At 36.1% G+C, this 21985-nt stretch overlaps 1 protein-coding gene across 3 annotated transcripts in view; it reads right to left on the bottom strand.

The window, feature by feature from the left end:
• DCAF6 (DDB1 and CUL4 associated factor 6) overlaps window positions 1-21985 on the bottom strand; it is a gene marked incomplete at both ends in the record, with an annotated part of 81090 nt that overhangs the window by 21430 nt on the left and 37675 nt on the right. For 2 of the 3 annotated variants that reach the window (XM_079547065.1, XM_079547066.1), the window contains 9 exons: window positions 1576-1900; window positions 2055-2138; window positions 2995-3110; window positions 3648-3753; window positions 8191-8250; window positions 13906-14070; window positions 18511-18756; window positions 18986-19105; window positions 21170-21263. In XM_079547065.1, coding sequence (XP_079403191.1) covers window positions 1576-1900; window positions 2055-2138; window positions 2995-3110; window positions 3648-3753; window positions 8191-8250; window positions 13906-14070; window positions 18511-18756; window positions 18986-19105; window positions 21170-21263 — 1316 coding nt within the window. Of the gene's footprint in view, window positions 1-1575; window positions 1901-2054; window positions 2139-2967; window positions 3111-3647; window positions 3754-8190; window positions 8251-13905; window positions 14071-18510; window positions 18757-18985; window positions 19106-21169; window positions 21264-21985 lie in introns of all 3 variants that reach the window. The other variant, XM_079547064.1, reaches the window with a different exon arrangement.

Raw genomic sequence — 21985 nt, 5'->3', positions numbered from 1 at the left:
GTACTGACTAAACAGTAGCTTTTGTCAGGTTTTATATGGGAAAAGTAAAAGGGAGCAAGGGGCTGCATAAGGGATTTTAATTGCATCATTCATTTAGTTGAATGATTTTTCATATATGACAGATCTCAACTGCTACAGAAGAAATTTCAGTGTATAGACAAGAGGAGAAAAACCAGTGTCAGATGGAGAGCAACTTCAATTAAGATGTTCACACTAGTGGGAAACTAACAGCTGTAGCACACTATGAAGTATCATTCTAATTACATTACTATAAGAACTGTTACCTAATAGAGAAAGTATAAGGTGCATGAAGAGAAGCTAAGAATCCTAATGAAAGCAGAAATGAGATTAAAATTGCAGAGTATTTGATAGCTTGCTCTTCATCGACTACATTATAATGAACCTTGGCATTGCAGTAGGAACTCTTCCAGCCCCACGAGACATTCATCTGCAATTCAAGTTCACTTAGTATTGTGTGAAAAATCAACAGATTAAGAGAGTCTGTACATGATGACTTTTTAATAGATATCACTTATTGAACTATCTGTGCTATGTAATAAGGAACCACTGTCCTTCATGTCACCACTGACCATGTAAGCAGCTTAGGACTGTTTTGTAAACTGCAAATAATTCAAACCTTTTCTGTACTCAATTATTAAATTCCTTCAGATTATTTAATGAATATACATTGTGATGTTTAAAGTAAAGAATTTGTACTATGAGCACAAGAAATTAATAGCAAGATAATACTGACTTTGAAGAGGACAAGAGTAAAGCTAAGGCATCTAACCTAGTTATACATCTAAAATGAATGAAAGATTTTCTTGCTATCTCCAAGGATGTTGCTTAAGTAATTCATGTAACTTTTAAAAAGTCCAACAATTGAAATTCATTAACAAAGGTATTAAAAAAGCAATACTAAATTAGGGACTAAGATTACCAAGTGGTCAAACAATAAATTATTTTAAGAGAAAATAAATACACAAAGCGTATTAAATGCACCTTTTCTTGGCAACGGCAACCTTCAGTAAACCATTTTTTTTAATCCTATACATAGATGTTCAATAACTGAAAAGAGAAAAAGGATTACAGTTTCTCCTTCAGAGAATAAAAAGAATGATTGAGCTTCTCTCTCTTAATGTATGTACTGCAGAAAAACATAACATTAATGAACGACAACATAGCTTCTGCTTTGTCAAAGAAAAAACATCCAAAGTACAGCTGAAAAAGCAAGTTTAGGCCCCTATGCCCTCAATGCAATTATATGAATTTCTGACTATTCTCACTGGAGCCATAATTATCAAAAGTGAACAGCAAACATTTAGTCTTGGGGGTATTCAGCAGGCACAAAACAAAGCACAGGCAGATATTAGGTGTGTGGAAGCTTGCCTGGCTAGGGGGAAAAATGTAGCTATACAAATCTTACATATAGGCAAATTAGGCTCAGCCATAAGGCTGATCAAGCCGGCAAAACCAACTTTTAAAATTAAGGCTATGAAGCATTGGCTTCTAATACTTCCATTAGAAGAAAAACACATTTTGCCAAGCAGCAACAGAGACAAGTATTCCTCTAACCTGTGTCCTGGTCCTCCTCGATACCTTGCTCCTGGGATCAGAACAGGATCATCATCACTGTCATCAGTTTCTTGGAGAGCTGAGGTTCTGGTAGAACAATCTTCTGGAGTTGCAAGCCCTGAGGATTCTGGGTGTGGCTGAGGTTCATCGTTTGCACTAAGCAAGTTGGCAGTGGATTCAGCACTTTGCTGACTTGAAATTTCTTGATTTGTACTTTTTTCACTTGAAGCTTCTTCCTCCGCAGTTCTGCAGACAGTCTCAACACTGGGATCATTTTCTTCTGGTTGGATTCCAGGATGCTCAGTGGCAGGTTTATTGGATACAGCTAATGGAAAATATTGGTGAAATGATTACAGCCTATTTTAGAAGTCATTATAAATGGTCATAAAAATTAAATTATGCATATTGAATTTATATTGGAAATTTATTTTTTTCCATTTTCTATGTCCTCACATAACAGTATTAGTACATATACGTACTTGCTTCTGTTGTCTCTACAGTTTCATCTGTAGTTTTCAGTTCTTCTGCACTGGTGTCTTCCTTGTGAGATTCATCAGGAACTCCTGAGTTAAACAACTTTATATTAAATTGCATGATTTCACTTAGATGCACACCTACCAGTCCTTATAGATGGTACCAGCAGTCCTAGATCAAGCCAATCAAAGCAATGCTCTGCAAGTTCTGTATCTCACTTTACTGCAATCTTAGATATTACTTGCATAAAGTCGGTATATTAGAAAAATAAAGATCTCTTTATCTACTTGCTCAGGTCAATACATAAACAAAGAAGAAAGTATTTATTGTGCCTTAATACGCTCGTATCCCACGCGATCAGAATTTAGCTGCAAAACTAGCAATATTACTCTTCAAACAGATGACTGCTTACTGAAAAATATTATTTCTGAAGAAAGAAAATCCCTCTGCTGAAAGCAGATTTTTCTGGAAACTTTTTATTTGACTTGACTGCCCTTTTGGCAACAAAATGAGTGAGACTACCTCACATTCAAGAAAAAATAAGTAGAACCTTACATAACAAAATACACCTGAAAGTTGAAAGGAATGCTGCAAAATACCTAGTATTCATTACAACTATAAACAGCAGCTCTACTATTTTTCAATACAAATTAGGGCAAAAACATATTCCTAAGAAAAAATAACAAGGGTATCAGAACTAAAACCAGGAAAAGCTCATTTTATTTGCATCTCTTTCAGGTCAGACCTGATTTCTCCTTCAAAAAAACAAACAAAAAAAACCAAACCACCAAACTCCAACACAGAACAAAAGCACCATGTTCTATTACAGCTATATTCTGCCTTCATATGCATGTGTATGAGACTCCCGTTGTATTCGGTGGTAGTCATAGACATATGAGAGCAGAAATTTTACCTTACCATTACAGAAGTAATGCTGAATCTTACTTGTTTCTTCATCTTCAGGTCCTGACTCTTCTGACGTTTTTGTTTTTAAGGAATCTTCTTGGCCTTCAGTTTTGCAATGACTTCCACTCCCTCTAGAGCTTGAATTTGTGCTGCTCCTGGCAGTGTAACATGTAAAAAGCAAACGAGCAAAAAATCCACAGAACTTAGAAACTATATAAACTGATAAGAAAATCACTGCAATGCAGTCGGGCATAGAAATACTGAATTCATTGTTCTACAACTTAGGAACTGTGCCCACAGAAAGACTAACTTGCTAAATAATGTAAGAAAAGTTTGGTAGAACCAAGAATTAAAACTTGAGTGCTAACTCCCAGACTACCTTTCCATCAGTGTACACTGCTTTAGTAAAAGCAGTGAGTGCAAATATGATGCTTGGTTTTGATGACAATAGCTGAGTTTCCAACTACACTAGCATTAAAAAAATTTACAGTAAAATATCACACACTGTTACATAAATTCCATGTTGAATTATGACTGCCTTTCGTTTTGAATGTGCTAGCAACTCTAGCCATTTTCAAATTGCATACATACTAATTGGAAAATCTATCATATGTAAAAATATTTGCATCTATGCCAGGTCAGTGCTAGTGAAATGTGTCAACAAGAAGTCAGAAGCAAAACTAAATTCTTACCACTCATCAGTGAAGTCCAATTTTATTGTGCTAGTAGTTGTTCCTTCTGTACTGTAGTGCAAACTTAAAACTGGTTCACTCGTTCCTGTTCGTGGCTTATCACTCTCTGTAAATATGAAATTGATGAAGTTTGGATGAGCATCAGCAATATACATAAGGATGCTACATTTCTGAAGATTCATTTATCTTTAAAAAGGTCACATTGTTAAGACATAACATTTAAGATTTGTTACAGCCCAAGCAAACAGTTAAGAACTTCCAGAGGAAACACACCAAATTCACACTTCGCAATGCTTTAAAAATGGCTTAAAATAATTTGTATTTACAAAGAACAAACAAAGATGCTGCCCTTCATCATGCAGATAAATAAAACTGTCAGCTAGGTACATGTACACGCAATATGATCCTTCAAGAGCAGATCTTTCTCCTATCAATTATCTTAGTAATAAGAACAAAGTAGTTTAGATGTTGTGTTCAGTCCTGTTAGTCTCAGTAAACACGTGAAGAAAGCTGATGTGACCACAGTCAGCAGCCTAGAAATCCACCTTCTCCTTTACTTTTTTGTCTACCTAGAATCCACTCAACTACTAATATCCTTTGACCTGTCATAAATAGTCAAGTAATTGTCATGAAATCACTCTAAGTTCACGTTCTGATAGCTTCAGGCTTGAAAAAAATCTTTCATACTATAATAACCTTAAGCAGAAGGGGAGTCATCGCAAAACAAAGTATTTGTGTCTTCCAAAAGCAACAGACGTCAAATTGAAAACTGCTGTAATCCTGGCAAACTCCTGTTGAATTTGTAGTTTTAAGGCAGTCCAGTGGTTACCTTCAAAATGAAACTGCTCAATAACATCCGTCCACCCACACAACCTCCTTGAGAGAAATTCATGGTGACTCTCTACCTACACGCATGGCCCAACTGCCATTAATGCTTAAGTTGGCTACGGGCAATACTAAAAAGTTAAAGCAAAGTAGCATCAAACTAAACCTCACTACACAGGTGGCAATCATTCAAAATTCAGACGGCAGAGTTTGCTTAGTACTAGGCACTGCTCAAATGACCAGTAAAGTAGCCTACATATCTTGCTTTGCTCAAATGCTGTTTGGACAAAAGCATGACAAATTTTCTTTGGTTTATATAGTACAGAAATTTGATCAAAAGAATATTTGCTGTATTGGCAATGGACCAGTACCTAGAATTTAGAAATACCTAAAAAAACTTCAGATAATCTTTGGTCAAGCATCAATGAAAATCTAACATTCAATACAAGCATACAAATTTCCCATGCCAGAATAAAAATGGCTACAACATTGCCACAGGATATTTATGAAAAAAAAAAAGCAATTAAGTTGTAGGAACTATAAAACATAAGAATTTAACGCAGTCATCGGTACTTGTCTGTAAACAGTTGCCAAGACAGAAACCCACTACAGTATTAGAGCAGAAATCAGTGCTCTGAAGAACTTGAAATATGGATTTCTATATTTCCTGATGACAAACTGAGAAAATAGAGTAAAAAATTATAAACAGGAATTAATCATATATGAGGAGCATCAAAATAAAAGCTTCTAGTTACATTCTCATTAGAGTGAAGCAAAGATCAAGCTGTATCTTATAAGTGGCATGTATAAATATTCTGACTGAAACTGAACAAAAAATGATGCATCTTTAATTATCAAATTTGTTGTTGTATCTTTTTCTTGCAATCTGTCAGCAAGTATTTCCTGGTGTAAAAATCTGTTCAATGTTTGGGAATTCCTTCCTATGCATGTACAAATACTGATCATTTCAGCATACTGCATAGTTATCAAGTTATCATGAGTTGGCCACTCAGGGAAGAGTAAAAGATGACAGAGAATTCATCTTCTTTCTCACAGATACAGATGAGACCTATCTTTGAAAGAGGAAGTGAGACGGAAAGACGGACAGTTTAGTGCCTTGAATAGTCCTAGGCAGCTATCAAACTATTGCAATACTATAACCTGATGCTACTATGCAATATTCACTTCTGCACAAAACAAGTTAACATTTCTGACCAAAGTAATTGAACATCATGAAACTATAATGAATGTAATTGAATGTTTGGATTGTGTTATAAAGCTCAGATCTATCATCATCATAAAGAGTGCTTTAGTGTCCTAAAACGTCAGCATCAAGAAACTAAAGCCTTCTGATTGCACTTACTGCGAGGCAATGCTTGTATTTACTCATACGAAAAGATAGGAAGAACTGCCATAAGCACATCCAAAGAGGGCACTAACTGAGAACTCTGACACAGTTTGACAAACCAACTTGCTCCGAGCCAGCTCACATATCTATAGTGTGGCACTGAACAGTCAGGCATGGACATCACCATAGCAGTGATGTTCCGTAAGTGCATGCACTAACTTGCAAATATCTAGAAATATCAGTATTCAACTTGAAGGAAGCAGCAGTAAGATGGCATGGGATGCATGCATCTATTTACACCCCAAAGTTACCAAGCTAGTGCTCTGGCTTCAGGTTCTCTCATCATACCAATTCAAACAGAACCTTAAAGACATAATATTGCCTACATACTAGAAGAAATATTACAGATATCCTTTATTATTAAAATCACAGTCAAACAAAACATTCTGTATTAATTATTATCATCTATTTGGAAGCTAATTTGTAAAGAACGGATGGATGTGCATGTTCTGCTGGAATGTTAAAAAAAAAAAGGCATTTAAATATGTGTTTCTATAGGCATAAGTATCAAAAGATCTTTAAACCCAGAAAATGTCTAAAAACATAAATGACAATAACACAGACTGGTCCAAAAGTAAACCAGCTAATTCAGTACTAAATTAAGGAGGAGAAAAAAAAAAAAAAAAAAGAGTAAAAACAACCAAGTATTTCAAATATCAGTATTTGTTACTGATACAACTTCTTCCATTAGCTACTTACACATTTCTGAGGTTTCTATTCAAGTATCAAGTAAAACTAACAGAGTTTAACTCCAAAATTCTCCTCTGAATCTCAGCAAATTGTTTCTTCTGGTTTTCATTTGGATAAGGTAGGTTCCCTAACAAAAATTGATTCCGTTTCCAAATTCTTAGGGAATGAAACTTAAGGTAACAAACAGTGTCTTTCCTGCTGATCCTTATCACCACAGAAGAAAAATGTTACCTTAAAACTTTCCGGATTACTAGAGTTATGCAGTTAACAACAGTAATACAAACTAGCTCTCCTGATTGACAAGAATTTTGGGAACTGATTTCTAGGATGAAAACTTCCGCTTTCGTTTTTCTTGTTACGTGGGTTTAATTTACCAGCTTTATTTAATAAACTATTTTATCAACTTTCCAAAAATTTTCTGCTGTATGAATTTCAATAAGCATACAGACTTGTTAATTCTAGCTTACTCTACTACCATTAAATAATGCTTTGAGTCCATAGAAGAGTCCATAGAATTTAGTCACTAATAATAAGCAAGTCTTCCAGCCTAACCTGAAGAGTGATGTAGACTATTAAACCACGAATAATTAGTAAATGGACATAGTAAGATTTAAGGCTATTTCATCACAAAATGTAGTTCTGCAGCGTGAATTTATTATATCAATAAATCAAACACAGCTTGATTTTTTTCCCCCAGCATTCTTGGATCTTAACATAAATCCGATCTCAATGGTTGCCAAATACTGTTTTTCAGAAATGGAATATCAAAATAGCATTCTAGCTTTCAATGCGAAACATGAAACAGCCAGCTCTTTTTTGGCATTTGAGCTACTTAAGCTCTATTGAGGCCTTGATATGGAAGTAAGCTTAATGCAGAGCGTATGGAAATCTATTTTTAAATTACCCTCCATCATTCGTTAATTATTCAGGCATAAAAATTCACAGCAGATGACATTGGTTCAGCTAGAATAGGGTCACCTCCAGCCAAATTCACTGCTCACTATTCAAAGGCTCTGATGAACAATGGGTGTAGAGAAAGCTCAGAAGCATTCTTTCTATCACTAGAACTTGAGGCATCTACAAAGAAACACTAGTACTTGCTTAGTAGAAGGAGTAAAGGACAAAAGATTACAGAGGTAAGATGCATTTAAATGCAATAGGTGCTCGAGTTACTCAAACTGTGCAAGTACAACAAAGCTGCATGTATCTTTTGCATAAAATAAAGTCTTTAGCATTACATGATTGCAAGTTATTTCAAGTTGACAGCTGCGTTCTGATTCAAGAACAACCATCCAGGAAAACAGAAAAACTATTTAAAGAATTAATTTCATATTTAAAAAAAAACATACTGAATTTCTGTAGAGTACATAAGACATTTACTGTACCTACATTGAATGCATTATGAACTGAGCATAGGATGGCTTTCAAAAACAATTAACCTTACTCTGATCCTGGCATTGAGAATCAAATAATTAACAAGTTTCCAGCAGATCTGCTTACAGAATTCTACATTAGGCAGATGAACAGCATTTTAGACTGTTTATCACCACGAAAGGCAATTTTAAAAAGGAAGCATTGCAATCAGCTATGGCTGGGTATAGCGCATTTCCTGTCACGCACCCTGTTGCTCATCAAGTGACATGGATCCAAGCTGTTTGTTAACCACAGAGGAAGGAGAATCTGAAACAAAAATGAGATTTCAACTTAAAACATAAGCAGCAGAGAACTGCACAGCAATGTCACGATCATACGTTAGTTTAAAATAAAAGAATGAAAAGCGGCAACACAAGGAAGCTTTGGGGTTGTTTTATGAGCAGCCAGCCATATTGCATTTTCTAGGCATGAAAGAAGCAAAGCCACTTGTTTCAAATCATTACGTGTTTCTTTAGGTAGTCACTGAACAGCCTGAAGCTTCCTGACACTGATATTAAAAACGCCTGTCCAAAACCGAGGACTTTGCCTTGTTCTTCATTTCTAAAATGTTTCAAAGAACACTGAAGAGTTATGGACTTCTAAAGCCTTCGCTGAAACTATCAAATGACATTAGTACTTCAAACCATGTGGTACACGTAGATTTCAGAGTATTTATACATCAACATGAATACTCGTGGCATACCAGTATCTTCAATACTTGTATCTATGGACATAAATTGTAAAAGATAAGAGGATTTATGAATACAGCAGCATACAGATTGTTTGCATAACATCAAGGCGCCCACACAGATGCCACTCAGAAAATAGTTCAATAGTCTTGCATTCCTAGATGCTATAAACATCTGAGACATCTGATGACTGAAAATATCTTCATGAGTTTATGACACAGCACCACACCAATCAGTCTTACAAAAACTCTTATCTAATCACAGAAAGAAAAAAAACAATAGCAGTAGACAATAAGTTCCACATCTTCTTTGAAGACCATTTCCCTTATAATCTCTGAAAACCAGATCTTGCTTCCATATTACTGCAAGATGCATGGATGTACACAAATCAGTGCAGTATTTCAAACGTAATATTGGTGGCTAGGCTACCGTATGTTGGTTCCACTTGTTAATTTTCCGTTATAAACAAATTCATGCTAAGCAAAATGGATTTAATATCCTGTATTACAAACTGAATTAGTCCACAAACTTCACAGCATGCTAAAAGAACTTCAGCATGAATTTAAACCCTATATGGGAAAGCAAACAAATAGGAGATCTCCTCTTACAGGTGACTCACTCTGAGGTTTGTGCCAGATTCGCACATGACTAGCTTTGTAGAACAGCTATAAGACCTGCTAAACTGACAGAGCTGATTTAAAGATGCATCCTCAAAATGATCCCTAATTCTCAACTACCGTGCAAGAATCACCAGTTCCTTCGTTACACTGACATCTAGCACTGTGTGGAAGGGGAGAAGGAATGAAGACAACCAGGGGAAATTTAATGCAATCTCAGTGTGCTTTGGAAGCTCGCTTGTGTCAGTAACCAGGCTTGGACACATTCACTAGGGAATGGAATATAATTCTAAATTTGCCTTCACCCCTTCACCTTTGTTCAACCATGCTCATACCTTGCACTGAAAACACCAAAGCCAGATCACAGAATTTGTCTTGTAGGCTTAGCTCTTAGGCGTAAGACCCGTATCATTAATGGTATTTCACTTTCCAAAACTGATGTGTACTTTAAATATAATTTCTAATTTAGAAGATAAGTGTTTACAGCAGAATATTTCCAGCAGAATCACAACCCAATTTTTAAAATTCAAATGTGAGGAAAAAAGCTGGTGTAAAGGTACACCATGTCATAAGGTGACCAGCTGACTCAGCACGTGAAATGGTATGCATCTCTCAAGGGCAGGCTGGCTTTGAGCATATTCATAGCTATGAGCCCATGGCTGGGATTAACTTCTACCAAAGTGCTAAAGGCAACGGATCTCTTGTCTTGCAAGCCAAGACGACTAAATCACAGAAGACAGTTATCGTCAGACTTCGCTCTGCCCTTGCAGTCTGATTGTTTCTACATGCTTATACGTCCTATGATCTTCTTAATGCTGCCAAACATTATACTTTGCTGAAAAAGCCAATCTCATCAGCTCTTTAATTCAGGCTTAGATGAACAGAAGAAATGCCACTAAAATAACATACTTTAATTATTAGCGTAAGAAATAACACATGTTGCTCAGGAAGTAACGTCTCCTATTTATTTCCATGAAAACTAGAACAGATACAAGGAGCACAATAACACTGTTCGCTGGATAAAATTTCAGCTACAAACACCATTTTTCAACAGTCACCACCATTAGGTATGTATTTTTACCAGTGATGAAGAAGAGCCTGCATGCTGCACCTCTAAAAACCTGCACCACAAGAGGTCCACCGTTGCTGTCACCACTGCTGAAACACACCACCTGCTGCCTCACTATGCTCTGGTCTCCATCACTGTTCAGCAACTGTCAATGAATGTCAATGGGCTCCATTTTTACTACACGGAGCAATCCAATGACACACCTTTGCTTCATACACACCTCCACATCAGATACCACGGTGTCAGACTGTCTCCTTACTGCCATCTGTCACATGGCAACAACACATAACAGAATACTATCAGGAAGGTTCAATCTCTACTGCCACAGCACCAACAACTGTCTTTGACGCTGTGTGTCAACACAATAAAATAGGAGGCAGTGTTTGTGGAGCACTTTGCTACCCCTTCCAGCACTTCTGAATTTTAATAAGACCCCCAGTTATTAAAAAGTAAGTAAACAGTAGCACGTTTTACCACATATATCATTCAATCACAGTAAGTAGAAACAAAAAAAAAAATTCTAGACAATACTCTCTGCTAATATAGACTTAAATCTCCCACATTTCTCTACTATTTTGATAACTTCTTACAGCTCTGTGAATGCATTTTCCTTGGAATATGACCATTGAGAAATGTAAGCAAAATAGAGGAAGCATCCTAAATAATCCAATTAATATGGTTAAGAGCTCAATACATAGCAATTCCTAACTCCCTAATTCACTTTTTTCCTTCCTCCCTCAAATCTCTCAAAGCCACAGATCACCAGCCCCCCTTGAAGTGGCACTGCAGCCTAGAACCTTACAGCTCAGGCAGGGAAATCAACACAACCAGCCTGGAAAAGTTCAGGTAAATGCCTCTTTTTTTAATATATGGCTTGGTTTTGTAAAAATTCTGAAAACGTACTTTCATCATTTCTCATAAATGTTTTGAAAAAAAAAAAAAAAAACATTACAAAAACTGTGCCATATAGTTAAAAAAACAAACAAAAATCCAAACTCTTACCTGAGCCTTCACAGGCTGGCTCTACATCCCAGTGCAGTTCACCACTGGTTGTAATGTCACCAGTACATTCTAAACTGGAACACCACTTAAAGAGGGAACTGAAGAGTCATAAATATGGGAAACCTCAAACAGAAAATAGAAGATAATTTTTAAGTCAATTACATGCTGAAGGATCTTCCTATAGTTTGGACAGTCAGCACCTGACTTCTTCAAAATATCAGCATGTTGCCTCTGTTGCTTTGGTAAAAAGAAAAATTAAAGAATTCCTCTTTATACCACGAACACCAGCACCAGTAAGAAAGCCAGACCTGAAGCAGTCAGACCTGTCTCTGGAGTCCCAAACATAGTAGATAAAATGGACATTAATCCAAGAAGATAAACACTTGTATTAATGATTATGAATAACTGCTCTGTGCAATGATTAAGCTCTCTGTTAAATATTTTGGACTTCAAACAGACATTTCTATATCTGCACATTTTAAAAAAACCATCAAATAATAAAAATGCAGTTTTTATCACTCAGCTACCTAAGATACATGCATACTGACAGCTACAGGAATCTCTAACGCACACTGACCTATAGCACCTTTTTTTTTTTTTCCTCTTTCACAGTCAGATGATTCTTATTTCTTTAACTTCTCATACTGCATTTTATTAGCTTACAAGTTCTAGAAAAGAGAAATAAAGATCTCTTCAAAGCCTTGCTACAGTTTATAACCCATTTATGGTGACGTCTACACAGCATATCTGGACTGGGCAGGGTGGCACTCAAAACAGGTTATAGAGGTTTAATTTCTTTGTAGTTTGCACATAGCCTAGTTATGCTTGTTTGAGTACTGTGGAGGACCTGAATGTGAAGAAATACCTCAATAACGTAAGCCAAGGCTAGTAATTTTAAGTAACTGGTAAATTTAAATAACTGGATAAAGCATGGAAGAGTATATCACAGTTCCCTCTTAGAGCAGCTATCTAAAAAAACCTTTTTCTGTTCAATGTAAAAGACTTGGAAAAGACTTTGACTTGGAAGACAAAACAGGCCTGATACACATAGCACATTCTGCTTCTGTAGCTCTGCCAAGTTTACACAATACTTCATGCCAGGCATCCACTTAAACAAAGTTTCTTTGCCATCTGAGGATGGTGCACCTACCCAAGGTTAGATGGGCCTCTGTGAATCACGACGAGTTAACTCACTTTTGCATCCAACAGCATCCTAAACTTCTGGCCACACTTCCCTAAATATAAGGGCTAATTGCTACAGATAAAGCTTACAAATCTTCATGTAACTACTACAAAACCGTAGGGTAGGATAATTACCACTCAGTCCAATAGCATGACAAGCTTTTCTATTAAACCAGTAAGAGCTTTCAGCTCATGACATTTTCTACAGGAAATTTTATGTGAATCAATTGTTTTTCTTCCTCTGTTTCTACAGTTGAAACTGAGTTTCTGTAATTGCAAAGACAAGAACTGAGGATGACATGTGGGGCAGAAGAAAATGTTAGCGTTACACTGACTTCAGAAGAAAACTGCATGTTTAAATTGCACCCATATAGGGACTGTGAACTTGCAGCTCTGGGCCAAACAGAGCCTATCACTTCATTTCAAACAGTAGCAGACAAATTTTGGGATTTAATTTTTTTTTTTTTTAAGCTTACAAACTAGTACGTGCCTGAAGACTGAACACGTGCCACAGAACACAGCATTGAGCGCAACTTTGCAGAAAAAGGTAAGAGATTGCACACTGCTACAAAAGAAACACTGCTAGACATGTCACCTTTATATTTACTTCAACACAAAGTAAGCTCATTGTTCACGCAGCATGCAGCTCATTCATTTCTACACGATGCCATGACAAAGTCTGCTTCAAATCTATATGCTGTAGGGTTTAACTCTGTATTCATACATTCGTATGCATGATTCTACCCTAACTTACAACTTTCTTGGAAATGTCTCTTTTTATTATAAATATAAGCAGAGCTTTCTTATATTTACTTTTAATCTCAGTAAGATGGAAAAGATGGTGAAAGGAAGTGTCATTCTTTTTTAAAAAGTGCATATCTGGGGACTTGGGCTTGCTAAAAGTATTTGCACTATGTTTACTGTAAAAACACAGCATTGAGGAGTGCTGTTTCTGCTCTACTATATAGTTACCTTGATTTAGAACATATGCTAAACCAAAGCCATCTTACAACCTGATACAACCAACAGCAAGTTGTGCTGTTCAATAACAAGGGTGGAAGCAGATCGCTTGACTCAGGACAAAGCAATTTCTCTAACAAACTATACACTAGGAAACTTTGCACCTAGGAAACTTTCTCCGAACAGTGGTGTTGCACTATAGAATCCAAACACGTTAGACAAATGAAATCTGTCATTATTACTCTTTCCCTAACCATGTGATGATAAACACCACCACGTGCAAGGTAAGAAAAGCAGCAAATGCAGGAACTCTCTTGTTCTGGAAGTGAAGCGGTCTCAGCAAACAATAGTAGCACAAACTATAACTACGTTAGCTGCTTAAGAAACCTTGACAAATGACAACCTGATGTCTGAGGGTCCTGTGAGGAGCCCTTAGAGGATGACTGATCAGAGGAGGACTGTGGTGCAGAACCCTCAGCTAGCTCTCGCTGTCTCTGTTGTTCTGCCTTCTTAAGCCTCAGGCGCTGTAGACCCCTACGGATTATAGCTAACTCGGGTCCCATTAACTCTGACAAATGGAAGGAGAAAAAAAAAAAAAAAGGTATGTAAAAAAGAAGCATCAAACATACAGTATACAGAAATAAGGGTGGAGTAGGAAATTGACTGAAGAGAGAAGCAATGGATATTCAGTGCAATTAAAGGGATAAAAACTTCACAAATCAATCTACCGACAACCAGAAATTACTAAATAATATATTTAAATTGCTTTTGTCATCTTAAATGCTCAAATCATTGGACTCAGAAGTTCAGAGCTTGTGTCATACATTTCCCTCCCCATCTTAAAACATTTGTCAAAGAATTACTAAAGAAGAAAACAAACAGATCCTGACTGATTCAAAACAAGGGAAATTACAGAAGCATTCAACAAATCAGAACATTTATGGTGTAAAATTTCAAAATCAATGTCATGGCTTTCTGGTGTCAGAAATACACAACCCATTTTAATACTGTTTGAGGCAAAACAAACCTGTAAAAAAAGTAAAGTGTGGATCATTGAGAGAGTTGACAGAACAGCATCTAATGAAAAAATAGATTTTATCATGAACTCCATATTTATCTCACATTCCCAATCGGTGAGGATTCAAAGTTTGTAAACATTGTTAATTGGTCCTACAGAGAAAACAATTTATTGGATCATAAACGTTTCTTAGCATCATTCTCTTAACAATTTACCCTTGCAGATCTCTCTTTAGAGACTTTATTGTTTTGATCATTTTGTCTTCACAAATTCGTAAGCTACAGCATTTTGGTGTGTACCAGGTCACTGGCTTGCTTAATAGTATTTTTTTTGAAAACTACTATAAAATCAAGTGTACTGAGTACTTTTTCATTCTGTAAACACTCTTTGCAGATTTCCTCCAACTTAAACAAGGGCTGCATAACAGGCACTTCTTTTCATACTATACGGATTGTGTCTTTACTAGCAATAGCTGAAAGCACAACACTGATCTGCTTACTGCTCTCACCTGTAAATACAGGACTAGAAGCTAATTGAGACTCATACAATCACAACAAATTCTATGGCTAGTTCTGCTACAAAATGTAATCCTAGATCTATTCTGAAAGCATTTTTATCAAGGACACCCTGCAGTACTCTGAAGACGAGGAAATCTGCAACGAAAAAAAAAACAAAAACGCCATGAAATCTTAAAATATTATGAAAATTATATTGGTACCTCACCTTTCAACAAAGCAAAAGCTCTACAAAATATTTTGCAACTCTATTCACTCAATGAAACAAGCAAATTTTAACTTCTGTTTCATAATAAGAAATAAACCCAAAGTTATAATCTAATCATTCAGCAATTAGTGGTAGGCACTAGTTAATAACCACAGGTCTTACAGTAGAATGTCCTAGCACCACTTCTGAAAGTGCATCTTACCAGCTTAGGTTGATAAGGTATAACAAGAAGAAACAAGATACAGTTCTTCAGAGGAATATGGTATTAAGGAGATTTTCTAGGCATAGTTTTCATGTGCAATGAACATTTGTGGAAATTAAAAATCCATAAATACTAGAAAATGTTTTTGAGGAAATAGCAAATATCAAGAGAGTCTAAAATTGCAGTTTTCAGTACTTGCTGTGATTTACTGCCATGCACTTCAGAGATAGCTCCAATTTAAGACTTAATATGAATTCAAACTCAAAATGTAAAGAGATAACTACCATGTTAAAGAGATAACTACTATGTGGAATATATACAACATCTTTTAAGACATTTCAGAATCTCTAAGCAAATGTTTATATTGCCAGCAAACGGAGTAAGGAAAGAAAAGCTGAACAGAAAAAAAAACACAGTAAGTTAATGTCCCTTTCCCATTCAAAATTTAAAGACAAGGTCACCTTATATCATCAGTATGTTATCTCTTTCTCCTTAATGACAAGCGTGAAAGTTTCCAGCAATTATCCTATCGTGTTACAGTAAAATATTTTTCAGATGAATTGAAAGAGCAGGTTACTGAGACATTTCTCACAGATCTTGTTCATTATTTGCACCTTATTCAAACATTTCAGTGGCATTCCTCTAGAATATGCATTCTCTCATAGAGAGTTATCCCAACAAAACCCAGCACTGAACTACTTTTGCATCAACTCATTTTTAAATCAGTACATTTTTTTCCTCTCCAAACATTAAGAGATGAAGAAGAGCACACCTCAAAGCTGAAATGCTCAACACATGGTATATTTTCTGGTACACCATACCAGCAAAATATTTGAATTACAGTGTATGCATATATACATACTTATATAAAAATATATATATAAAGGTGCAATTTCATGAGTCAGTTTACTACTATAATGTGCACTCAGTATAGAAATCTGTAGAAATGAGTTATGAAAAGCTGCTTAGTAGCCTGTTTTCATGGTATCCTCTTTTTCTAAATAAGTCAGTACCCTGCTAACACTTTTGCATTAACATTCAAGCTTCAATCTGCCACAATTTTAAGCAAAGCGACGCCTGAAAGCCTCTCATTTTTGCTCTTCCATTTTTCAAACTTCTTCCTCAGTCATCCAAGTTTTACAAGATGTCTCTACCTGACCTCCCAACTCACCTCTCACTATATTTAAACTACTTTGTCTAACATCACTTCAACCTATTCTGTCACCCCAAAAAAGCAGCAGGTATGTCTAAATGCAGCTGCCTACACCCACAGAATTCTGTTCTTGATACAGTGTGCAGTGCTTTCATATTCATAAACTAGAGGCAGTGAGTAAATAAACCACCGTGATGGAGCACCATCATCGGTTATTGTAAGAAGATCAACGTTGCAAAAAGAAAATTTATATTCAAGCCCACCCATTCTGAACTCCATTGCTACTGCTCTGCTATGACCTCTGCACAGTCAGAGTACTGAATCTGTCCATCCAAAGACTTCTTTTACAACTTAATTGTTTTTAGAAATGGTTACAGATTAGCCAGGATACCTACTAGATGTGCTTAATTAAAACTAATCCTGCAAACTATTTGAAGATGACACTTGGCCCTAACTAAAATCTGCATAGGGTGAAAAGAATACCAGATAAGTGGGACTTTCTTGAAGCAGCAGCAGCAGCCCACTGGCACTGTTTAGGTGCCACCTATAAAACATCACAGACTAAGCCAGAAAGTATCCGTTGTCAGTCAACAAAACAAAGCCACTACAACTACCACCATTATCCCTTTTAAATCTGAATACAGAGTCCAAATTAACAATGGGAAAGAGGAAACGTTCTTAAAGAGCTGCACCGAATAACAATTTCAGCTTCATGCTAGCATCATAAACTTTTACTTAGAAATTCAGAGGTTCAGAGATGTCTCTGGTTCAAAGACAAAGAGGAAGACACTTGTTAAAGGTGCCTTCTTTAAAATGGTAAGATAGAAAACATGTAATTCCAGAAATGTTCTTTACTGAATTTTATTATGCAAACCACAAATTTATCACTGGGGACTAAAAGCCTCCACTACTGATCAAATTTTCCAGCATTTACTCATTGATATGGTATCCAAATTACACATATTGTATGTTCCTCTCCTCACAGCTTATTTTTTTTAAGTAACGTATTAGAATAATTGCAAGGTTCAAGTACTCAGAATAATGTATTTAATGAATTTCAATGTATATCTTTAGTTTCTCTATCTTTCAGATAGCAAATACTTCATCAGTTCTCAGCTGTGCCAGAGACTTTGGGAGCAGCAGTCACAGTACACTGAATGATAATTTTTTTTCTGGGAAATTCCCATTTCTTTATTCCACTTTAAAAAAAAAAAAAAAAAAAAATAAATCAAATTCTTGTGCAACTCCAAGGGCTGTGACACCTTTTCCTGCATGCAAAAAGGCAGGTGAAAGCAAAAGGTGCTCTTTTACTTCTGCCCAAAGAAACTTCTGACGCCAACTGTGAAATACATTTTCTTCCCTCAGCACAATAAAGATACAAGACTATTTAAAACACACAAGTTCCAAGATACACAATCTTAAAAAGCAACATGTAGCACAATTTATTAAACAATAATGGAATCTCATGGAAAATAAGCCCTATGTAGATACTCCTAAGAAGCAAAAAATAACATTGCTGACTGACAGGTCTACCTCTCCCAAATAAAAACAGGCATAGGTTCTGCTGTTCACTGCACTGACACTGCTACAGCCAAATCACAGTTGAAGGAGGCATGACGTTACTCACATTCCATGAAGAGAACAGTGAATTTGGAGGAGGGAGGGCAGAATAAAAGCAGTATTTTCTTTTTTTCATTTTAAATGACACTAATGTTTATCCCTTTTTTACACTTCCCTCTTCAGGTAAATGTATACAGTTGATGTTTTCACTCTTTATTTAAACTGAAAGCTTACCGGTCACTTAGTAACTATAAAATAGTTAGTCTTATTAAGTATCAATAGAAATCAATTACCCAAAATATCCTAAAATAAAATGGCTTATCGAATTGTGACAAGATGGATTTCTTCTCACCAGACTGATGGAGCACAGGTTGAGATGAGGCCCCCAGAGAAGGCCTTTGTTCATTATCAGGAGAGGACAATAATGAAGTTGAAGGGGGACTTCCTGCTGAAGATGATGTTGAAGGAGCTTGGGCTGACATCGTAGAAGATGAAGATGATGGAAGTTGTTCAGAACCATCTACTTCCATCGCAGTTTCTGATTCTGTACTAGCTGGCACATTATTACTAGCAGAAGCATCTGTCCGATTAGTCCCACCTTAGATGGAAAAAAAAAAGGCAAGAGAAACAAAGTCTCAAGGGTAGACTTACTCTGTTTTTAAAGAATCTTTTTCATTATTACTCATATAGCATCCATATGCTTAGCTCTTCAACGTGCACTAAAAATTTGTAGTTTATGCCTCAGAAAGACCGATAATCAAGGCCTTTATATCCATTATAAGCATAATCTCTAGTGTAATTACTACTCTTAGAAAAAAGGAAATAACCTCTGGACCGCGATCTTCCTCGTCCTCGATTACTTTGTGCAACTTCACTAGCTTCTTCAAACCATCTTGACAGCATGTCTGACATCCTCTGCATTAGAGAGACATTAGGACTCTGTTCTCCTGTAAAAACAGCGATGCTTAACATTTTAGAAAAGCATTCATTATCCCCCCCATTACTTCTTCACTTAAAAAAAAAAAACACAGCAAATTACGTAACTGGTGATTCCCTGAACCAACGCCACTTTCAGCACCACAGCACAGCACAAACTGCCAGCTGAATGTGGCATTAAAATATATATATATATATTAATCCTTTCCTCTCATAACTCTCCACTATTCTCTGCTTTACAATTATCTTTTGTAAACGCGATATTGTGAACTATATGTCATTCAGTTTCAGATGCTGGTTAGAAAAGAAAGCCCAGATTTTTATGTTTTACCAGCTAATAAAATAAGCAATGATATAACAAAAAAAAAAAAAAAAAAAAAAAAGACATGTTTTTAACATTCCCAGAAGGTTCCTTATGATTTAGATCTACCTCATGAGGACAGTTAAGTAAAACAGTAGAGTTCTTTTAAGGTTTTTATTTTTACATTTTGGATCAAGTTTCAGGATTGCAAAGACACTAAAGCAACAAAATCTTTGCACATGTTCTCTTTAACATAATCCAAATTTTCTTCTCATTTAACTTCTTGTTTTATTACATAGGAAACAAAATTTGTTTCGAGGGAGAAGATTCCATTTGTCAACAGCTGAAATGGAACGCTTGAATCTTTGTGTACTGCATTCTGTTAAGTGTTTTCAATCTATTTATTTTCTTGAATATACTGACATCTCCTAACAAAAAACCATTTCACTGGATGGACCGTTCCACGTTACGTGTTTGCTCCTTAGCCTCTATGGCAATATGCAAAAGTTCTGTAATCAATGATCATAGGAAGTGATATCACTGAGAAATGCAATTACTTATCAAGATGCATACACAAAAAATATTTCAATGGCCTGCAGACAAAAGCTGACATTGAAAGATTCTGGAATGTATTCAGCAAAAGCATGTATGTTGAGAATATGCCTCTTTCAAAGATCAGTTCTGCTACCCGCACAGATGTTATGGAAGCTGAAAGACTGACCAAATATCTGGAGCAATGATATTTGGAGCTGTGAGGGTTGCACATAATTTTCACTGCTCAGATATACCTTGAAAACATCATTAGACCTCACCTTTGTATTATTTGCTTCACAGTTGAGTTTAAGAGATAGTGTTGGGAACAGAGAATTGGAAAAAATCATCCTATATGTAAAAAGCAATGCACCTCAATCTCACCCCAATGTCCACATCTATCCTCATCTCTACACTGTGGGTCTCTGACCTTTCCCTGGGATTCCCCTGCTCCCTTTCTGCACCTCTAGCAGAACAGTTCTGGCCTCAAATGTTTAAAACACAGAATGGAACGCAACAGCTGATAAAAACATGCAGGAGGTGGATAGTGAGGTGAAGAGGGGAATAACAAACAGTTAACAGAAAAATAAGTCACAGGTGACTAGACACCTGACCAATTCAATTCAACTAGTCTCTTGAGCACATCAGTCACTACTCTATCAAATAACACACAGTAAAGATACAGAAGGTTTGCTGTGACAAAAGAAAAATCTAACAATATCTATACTGGAGGAGTCCTTTTTTTCAAGTTTTACTTTCTCCCTGGAAGATTTACTTGATACAACAGGGAAATGACAACAAGAACGGTGCAGAACATTAACTGATGAAAAAAAAAAAAAAAACTCAGAAAAGATCTCTAAGCAAAAGCAAAGCAGTAACTAACGTTGACTGGAAACACCTAATATGAGGAGATATACAAACAAGCCTGTAGAATTATGAAAGCACTCAGTGAGCAGAATGCTGCCCTCAATTAACATCAGCCTGACTGAAGAAACTTTTCTGGTGAGAGTATTCACAACGTAGACAGTTTTTGAAACCAGTACAGAACAGCATTACCTGTTCATTTAAAAATAAACACACTTAAGACCTGACTGTTCCTTAAAACACACCAAAAAACATTATTTGGAGCATTTCCACATTTCAGGAACGCTCAAGAAAAACTGAGAAAAACAAAAGAAACCAACAATCCTTTCCCATCCTGACAATCCCTACCATACAATACCCACAAGAGCAAACAGATTACCATCTCTCTCCCGTTCACTCTCAGGCCTTGCTCTTGGGCCAGTGTCTGACCAATCCCCTCTTAGCCGCAAACGTTTAACAGGAGGTTGCCGTAACTAGCAAAAAAAGAAAAAGAAGAAGAAAGCTATTATGTAGTCGTTTATATTGAGCTGTACCAAATTTCAAGTTTAAAAATAAACGCTGTATTCCCATTTTCTTAAGATACAAAAAACCCTGTCACACAAAATAAATTTGTATCAGCCATATGCTCAGCCCAACTATGAATAAGCACAACACTGTATCAAAAGGCAGCAATAGTTTTAGCTGTACAGAATTTTATCAGCTTAAATCAATGGCTCTTAGAACTATTACAGCTTCTATTTTACTTGATATTAACTTTCTGTATTAATCGAGGCATTCCATACTGAACAATAAACTCAGCCTGAATTCCACAGAAATATTCAGCCCTTCAGCTAACAATAACACGCAGTCTCATCCTGATGCAATGTAGATTTGTATTCAAGCAAGGGGAAGAAAAAAAATCATTCAGTCACTGTCAAAGACATGTTATGAACAAACTTCAAGCTATCCTGTAACTTTTAATCTTTTTAATTTAAAAAAAAAAATAATGGACAAACAGTACAAGAAGAGTACTATGCAGTTAGTGCTACTTCTGCAAGCATGAAAAGAAACAGCCAGAGAGATTTGTACATTCAAAAAGGCAGTTCAGACTTGGGAATTAAGCATGTTGGTTGGCTATTTATGGTTTATAAAAACAAAACCAAACAACAAGAAGTAACAACAGTAGTGACCAGTTGTGCTGTCAATTTGAGATTAA

This window comes from Tetrao urogallus (assembly GCF_951394365.1).
Source record: "Tetrao urogallus genome assembly, chromosome: 1".
Lineage (NCBI taxonomy): Eukaryota > Metazoa > Chordata > Aves > Galliformes > Phasianidae > Tetrao > Tetrao urogallus.
This window is presented reverse-complemented; position numbering and strand designations above follow the sequence as displayed.